General features: G+C 49.9%; 1 protein-coding gene across 2 annotated transcripts in view; it reads right to left on the bottom strand.

Annotated features, from left to right (window-relative positions):
* adamts13 (ADAM metallopeptidase with thrombospondin type 1 motif, 13) overlaps positions 1–4,089 on the bottom strand; it is a 27,824-nt gene extending 23,735 nt beyond the window's left edge. For both annotated transcript variants that reach the window (XM_062542389.1, XM_062542390.1), the window contains exons 1-5: positions 3,862–4,089; positions 2,713–2,779; positions 2,237–2,514; positions 448–883; positions 1–53 (exon numbers count right to left, since the gene is read on the bottom strand). The exon at positions 1–53 is cut by the window's left edge and continues 81 nt beyond it. In XM_062542389.1, the coding sequence (XP_062398373.1) occupies positions 1–53; positions 448–883; positions 2,237–2,514; positions 2,713–2,779; positions 3,862–4,062 (1,035 nt within the window). In that variant the 5' untranslated portion in view covers positions 4,063–4,089. The remainder of the gene's footprint in view (positions 54–447; positions 884–2,236; positions 2,515–2,712; positions 2,780–3,861) is intronic.
* Between the last annotated feature and the right edge of the window lie 4,247 nt (positions 4,090–8,336).

Here is an 8,336-nt window from a genome sequence, read left to right as displayed (position 1 = left end):
CTCCAGATGAGACACCTCAGAGCTCAGAGCAGCTCGCCGCTGCCTCTGCTGGACTGGAGGACAAACACACACACACACACACACACACACACACACACACACACACACACACACACTCATATGCACATTACTAACATACACACATTTACTTACACATTACTTACACAGTATTACTGTAAGGGCCGTTCACACCAAGAACGATAACTATAACGATAACTATACACAAATATCGCTCTCGTTAATACAATATCGCTGGGGATCACTTTCAGAGGTGGATAAACTCTATTTCAGAGGTGGCTAAACTGTGTTTACTCGCGTTTAGCCTCCACTACATCCCTGCACTTTACAGTATGTTATAGTATTACACAGTGCATTTCCTGATCACAGAATTACTGCCAATAATCAATCCAACACCCCTCTCACAGCTGTTGAGCACCCAGGCCTGACCTGCACTGGACGAGGGGTTCGTAGCTGCTGTAGCCCTCTGTGGGTAGTGTATGCCCTTCAGGGCGTCGTCCGGTGATGGTGATGGGGTCATGGCTGCTGTAGCCCCAGCAGAGCTCTGGGTGAGCTGTGTCCCTATGAGGGCCAGGCTGTGTGGAGCCATGTTGGGTGGAGCCATGTTGGGTGGAGGCATGTTGGGTGGAGGCATGTTGGGTGGAGGCATGTTGGGTGGAGGCATGTTGGGTGGAGGCATGTTGGGTGGAGCCATGTTGGGTGGAGGCATGTTGGGTGGAGGCATGTTGGGTGGAGGCATGTTGGGTGGAGCCATGTTGGGTGGAGGCATGTTGGGTGGAGGCATGTTGGGTGGAGCCAGAGGGACGTGCTTCTGCAGCAGCGGGCGGATGTGCAGCCTCCTCCCCTCCATCACAACCACACCGTGCTGGAACACCAGAGTCACACAATCACACACACAAACACACACACACACACACACACACACACACACACACACCTCCCCTCCATCACAACCACACCGTGCTGGAACACCAGAGTCACACAATCACACACACAAACACACACACACACACACACACACACACACACACACCTCCCCTCCATCACAACCACACCGTGCTGGAACACCAGAGTCACACAATCACACACACAACACACACACACACACACACACACACACACACACACACACACACACACACACACACACACACACACCTCCCCTCCATCACAACCACACCGTGCTGGAACACCAGGGTCACACTATCACACACACACACACACACACACACACACACACACACACACACACACACACAAACACACACACACCTCCTCTCCATCATAACCACACCGTCAGGGTCACACAATCACACACCTCCTCCCCTCCATCACAACCACACCATGCTGGAACACCAGAGTCACACAATCACACACACACAAACACACACACACCTCCTCTCCATCATAACCACACCGTCAGAGTCACACAATCACACACACACACACAATCACACACCTCCTCTCCATCACAACCACACCATGTGGGAACACCAGTCACACAATCACACACTTCCTCTCCGTCACAACCACACCATGCTGGAACACCAGAGCATCACACACACTCCACCCTGACTGCAGTAACAGCACTGATACTCTGCTGCACTACTACCCCAGAGCACTGATACTCTGCTGCACTACTACCCCAGAGCACTGATGCTCCACTAATACCCCAGAGCACTGATGCTGCACTACTACCCCAGAGCACTGATGCTGCACTACTACCCCAGAGCACTGATGCTGCACTACTACCCCAGAGCACTGATACTCTGCTGCACTACTACCCCAGAGCACTGATGCTGCACTACTACCCCAGAGCACTGATGCTGCACTACTACCCCAGAGCACTGATACTCTGCTGCACTACTACCCCAGAGCACTGATGCTGCACTACTACCCCAGAGCACTGATGCTGCACTACTACCCCAGAGCACTGATGCTCTGCTGCACTAATACCCCAGAGCACTGATGCTGCACTACTACCCCAGAGCACTGATGCTGCACTACTACCCCAGAGCACTGATGCTGCACTACTACCCCAGAGCACTGATGCTCTGCTGCACTACTACCCCAGAGCACTGATGCTGCACTACTACCCCAGAGCACTGATGCTGCACTACTACCCCAGAGCACTGATGCTGCACTACTACCCCAGAGCACTGATGCTCTGCTGCACTACTACCCCAGAGCGCCCCCTACAGGTCTGACTCAGACTCACCATGTGGCCCCTGCAGACGGAGAGGACGGCTTTGGCGTGGGGCGGGCCCAGCGCCCCCAGGGTCTCACAGCACCCCGGCTCGCTCCTCCGCACGCTGCTCACGGTGGAGTTCAGCGTCGTCTCCACCACTCCGGGGCAGGACAGGGACCCCTCCTGCTCACCGCGGCCCAGCAGCAAGCTCCCGCGCTGGGTGTGAAGAGCACAGCGCCTGGGGCCCTGGAGCCCAGCAGGGGCTTCATCCCAAAGACAGTCTGTCCACAGCAGCTCAACGACAGGCACTGAGGGGAGGAGGGGGGAGGGAGAAAGGGTCAGTTAGCCCAAATTAACCTGATAAAACCAGAGTCAAATACCTTGTTTGTTTACATAAACCTGGCCAATAAAGCTGATTCTACTGTAACTCTGATTCTGAGTCTCACAGGGTGTGTAAATGAGATGTGATTTTAGAACAGTTGCTATTTATGGAGTAGTGCGACAACCTGCATCAGTGGCGATGGCGCCAAAGTAATATTCAGTATCATGGGGGTCCAGTGAGTTTAGAAAGCTCTGAAAGACAAGAGGACAGAAATAAGCCACCTCACGCTAGCACATGCATTCATTATATGGCTTTGCCATCACAAATAAGCCACCTCATGCTAGCACATACAGTACAGTACATTCATTTTATATGGCTTTGCCATCACAAATAGCCAACCTCACACTAGCTATACATTCATTTTATATGGCTTTGCCATCACAAATAATTTAAACACACTAGGGCATCCAATCATTATTATGGCATTATCGGTGGAGAAAAGTAACCCATACTTACACTAGTGCATGGATTTATTTCATATCTTTGTCATCACAAATAAGCCAAAGTCACGCAAGGCTAGGGCATCCATTTATTTCATATGTCTTTGTCATTAGAAATAAGCCAGACTCATGCTAGGGCATCCATTTGTCTCATACAGTATGGCTCTGTCATCACAAATAACCTAAAGTCACGCTAGTTCATCCATTTATTTCACATGGCTTTGACAGCCTCCCCTACATTATTTGGACGATCCATTAAAACTATGTCAGCTAGCTGCCAGATGACTTTCTGGGTGTGAGGATAACAATAATGACAAGCACAGCCTGTTTTAGACTGGGAGTGAGCGTTAGGGTAGAGATCATGTTCTTATTAGTGTAGATAAATCAGCCTGTGGTCAAGATCATGTTAGCGTTAGCATAAATCATGTGAGGCCTGTTTGAGGAACATTTGTTCACAGAGGCCCCGGCGCTGGTGTCAGCAACGGTTCTCCGTGCGACTTCACGAGTTAACGTATACACAGTTGTCTGTCTAGGAGAGCGTAAAGCAAATATTCCGAGCGCGCTGTGACCAGATAAAAATGAGGACTTCCATATGCAGCTGAGTGATTTCATGCCAAGAAACTGTATTAAACATTTTAAATCAAACTCTCCCCCGGGGAGCAGAAACAGCAGAGGATTGAGGGGTCAATGCACTTTACAGATGTCCCAACTATTTACAAACTCCAGAGCTTCCCCTGCCCGGCTCAGAGATTTCCACTTATCCTCTCTTTTACACACACGCACACACACACACACACACACACACACACACACACACACACACACACACTAACCGTCTCCCAGGCCGGGGCTCCTGCTGATCCGCTTCTTGGCAGGGGCAGCAGGAGGCCGAGTAACGCCAGTGCTACTGCGCTCGTCGCCATTTTCGCTTCCTCCTCGACGAGACGTCTGGACGACTGGACCGACCGGCGCAGGACGGGTCGCGCTGCGAGAGGCGCCCGACTGACTGGACTGGACTCTCTACCGGCCCGCATGAAGTCATGGCACACACACACACACACACACACACACACACAGCAAACACACTGCTGACTCAATCACACTTACACACACACACACACACACACACACACACACACACACACACACAGCAAACACACTGCTTACACAAACACATATACACAGTAAACACACTGGTGACACACACACCCACACCCACACAAACACACACACACACACACACACACACACACACACACATACAGTGAACACACTGCTGACACAAACACACACACACAGTAAACACACTGGTGACACACATACACAGCAAATACACTGGTGACACAAACACACACACACACACACACACACACACACACACACACACACACACACAGCAAACACACGCACACACATACACACACACACACACACACACACACACACACACACACACATACATTTTGGCTGTGGGTTGATGAGTTACAGAACTCTGTAGTTCACTCACTGGGTTGTAGGGCTCACACACACACACACACACACACACACACACACACTGATGAACCCAATAAACAAACACACACAACCTAACTGCCTCAAAAAACACAAATTATAAAGCCAGTGACAAACGCCCATCCCCTTAACCGACAATAAATCAACACGCTATTACCCAAACAACCCAATAGAAAAGCAAATAAACATACTTCTATACATTACTGCATAAATGAAACTGAGGTAAAAAACTTCATCAAGAACAGAGAGCATATAGTAAACCCTTCCAGAGCAGTCTGGCCTTTCCCAGTGAACTGACGTAACGATACGCCTCGTCTCTAGTCTCTGCACCAGTACTGAACGAGAATAATAACATGCTCAAGAGTACATTTGCATCACAAATTCATCCAGAGTGATCGCTTACCTTCTATTCTAGTTTATAAAGAAGGCTGATGTGCTGTAATACAATTATCAGCCTATAGAGGGCAGTGTAAGCCGTAGGCCTAACTCTCCTAATTCATGTTTACCACAGAGCCATAGAAATACACAGTGGTGGCACTTCAATAATCTTGAATTTCCCCTTGGGTATCAATAAAGTATCTATCTATCTATCTATCTATCTATCTATCTATATGCCAGCACCATAGCTGTCATGGAGGAAGGGTTTAGCTGTTGAGGGACAGGGCAGGGGATGGCACTAGGGGCGCAGTGAGAAGGCACAACATGGCACTGTACCTACCCTCTGAGCCGCTTACTGGAGATATAGTCCTGTGTGTTCGTCAGCATCAACACACACCAGAGATGACCACTCTCACTGAGGATACAGGTGTGTGTGTGTGTGTGTGTGTGTGTGTGTGTGTGTGTGTGTGTTTGTGTGTGTGTGTGTGTGTGTGTGTGTGTGTGTGTGTGTGTGTTCAGTTCAATCTCAACACACCAGATATGACCACTCTTACTGAAGATACAGGTGTGTGTGTGTGTGTGTGTGTGTGTGTGTGTGTGTGTGTGTGTGTGTGTGTGTGTGTGTGTGTGTGTGTGTGTGTGTGTGTGTGTGTGTGTGTGTGTGTGTTCAGTTCAGGATCAACAACACACACCAGATAATGATCTGACCACTCTTACTGAAGATACAGGTGTGTGTGTGTGTGTGTGTGTGTGTGTGTGTGTGTGTTTAGTTCAGTACCAACACACCCCCAGTGATGACTAATTTTGGCCCAATAAAAGAATATATATTTATGAACTAACATCACAATAAATTACTTACATTATTATAGCCTATTACATCCTATAACCTGTACAATTAATTGTAGTCAATTAATTCTCTTTTCAGATGACACCTTTATACAAGTCTATAGGGAGTTCATCAACGTATACTTGTACTGTACAGAGTAGCTCAGCTGTGGCCAGAGAGGGAGATTACTGTATGTAAATCTATAGGAGATTACTGTATGTATACTATATCTACAGGAGATTGGCCTCATCATCACGTGCCTCTATGGAGCAGGCTGCAGAGAGCAGGATTACTGTAGTGTACACTGCACCTGACAGGAGAAGTGCTAGATGGCCATCTTAGACAGGGAGATTACATGATCAGGATGAGCAGTGTGTGATTATAATCTGCTATGTGCTGTAGCTCTCCAGGGTAGCCTGCTGGGAGAGCAGTATGGGTGGATATGCCACAGCTGAGACTCGCACCATGAGTCCCATAACACGTCCAGTTTGAGATCTGTGGCACATCAAGGGGGATAATCTGATGTTGATCACTTCAGTCTGGTAATGTGGGCATGTGGGCGTGGCCAAAGTGTGATTTCAGCCTGATGATGTGGGCATAGCCAAAGTGTGATATCAGCCTGATGATGTGGGCATAGCCAAAGTGTGATATCAGCCTGATGATGTGGGCATAGCCAAAGTGTGATATCAGCCTGATGATGTGGGCATAGCCAAAGTGTGATATCAGCCTGATGATGTGGGCATAGCCAAAGTGTGATATCAGCCTGATGATGTGGGCATAGCCAAAGTGTGATATCTGTCTGGTAATGTGGGCATAGCCAAAGTGTGATATCTGTCTGGTAATGTGGGTGCAACCTGCGTTGTGTTGAACCACCGTGGTTCAGCCCTGCACACGCCCGGATTCCGGCGCCCATAACAGCAGCACCTCGGATCAGGAGTCGAGTCGAAGTCGAGCGCGCTAACAATCCAGCTAAAAGCCCAGGCTACTAGCTTTCATGCCAGCAGCGCTCTTGAGGCGTCGGGGAGTGAGGTTTACTAACGCTCCACAGCACAGCTAACTAGCTGGCACCCGTTACATGGGCATGGCCACAGTGTGATGTCATGGCAGGATGCTCCATTTGGGAGCGTCCTGCAGACCCTCCATTGGTCCTCTGTTGCAGCTTCTGACCTTGTAGTGCACACTGTCCTTGGTGTACTGCATCTCTCTCACTCTTTGTCCATCTCTCTCTCTTTCTCTTCCTCTCTCTTCCTCTCTCTCTCTTTCTCTCTCTATCTCTGCCCCTCACTTTTTCTCTCTCTATCCCTTCCTCTCTCCCTACCCCCCCTCTCCCCCCCCCCTCTCTCTCTTCCTCCCTCTCTCTCTCCCTCTCTCTCTCTCTCTCTCCCTCTTTCTCTGTCTATCGTTGGTAATGTAGCCGTTCCACTTCAGCGTCTGGTTCATTAGTGTCAGTGATCTGAGCTGTGCTCCATGAGGCTGCGCTGTGCTGCCTTCATCTAATTGCCTGATTTGTGACTAATTTGTGTTTTCTCTCCAAACATACACACACACACACACATACACACACACACACACACATGTAGCTCTTTGGTCTCAGAGGCCTAATCTCCTCCCAATTAGCCAAATGTGATTCCCCTTCACACAGGAACACAAAGGGCCTGTTTCTCCCATTTCCCTCCTTCAGGCTCACGCTCACACTCTCACTCCCGCCCTACACCAGACCAACCCAGACCAGCCCAGCCCAGCCTACACCAGATCAGACCAGACTACACCAGACCAGACCAGACTACACCAGAACAGACCACACCAGACTACACCAGCCTACACCAGCCCAGTCCAGCCCAGACACACCAGATCAGACCAGACTACACCAGACCAGCCCAGACTACACCAGAACAGACCACACCAGACTACACCAGCCCACACCAGCCCAGTCCAGCCCAGACTACACCAGACCAGACCAGACTACACCAGTCCAGACCAGACCAGTCCAGACCAGACTACACCAGCCCAGCCCACACCAGACCAGACCAGACCAGACTACACCAGCCCAGCCCAGCCCAGCCCAGACACACCAGTCCAGACCACACCCAACCAGAACCCACCAGCCCAGCCCAGACTACACCAGCCCAGACTACACCAGACTACACCAGCCTACACCAGCCCAGACTACACCCAACCAGAACCCACCAGCCCAGCCCAGACTACACCAGACTACACCAGACTACACCAGCCCAGACTACACCAGACTACACCAGACTACACCAGCCCAGCCCAGACTACACCAGACTACATCAGACTACACCAGACTACACCAGACTACACCAGACCAGCCCAGACTACACCAGACTACACCAGCCCAGACCAGACTACACCAGACTACATCAGACTACACCAGACTACACCAGCCCAGCCCAGACTACACCAGACTACACCAGACTACATCAAACTACACCAGACAACACCAGACAAGGCGCTCTGTGCTGGAGCACTACCAGCTCAGCTGCAGTTCCGATAGTAATCCCTAATGTGCATCATTAAAGTGTAAGTTTGGCGGAAATTGAAAATAAAGCTATTTTCTGAATGAAAATACAT

Source organism: Sardina pilchardus, chromosome 8 (assembly GCF_963854185.1).
Source record: "Sardina pilchardus chromosome 8, fSarPil1.1, whole genome shotgun sequence".
NCBI classification, from domain to species: domain Eukaryota; kingdom Metazoa; phylum Chordata; class Actinopteri; order Clupeiformes; family Clupeidae; genus Sardina; species Sardina pilchardus.
The sequence above is the reverse complement of the archived record's forward strand: the minus strand, read 5'-3'. Positions and strand labels throughout refer to the sequence as shown.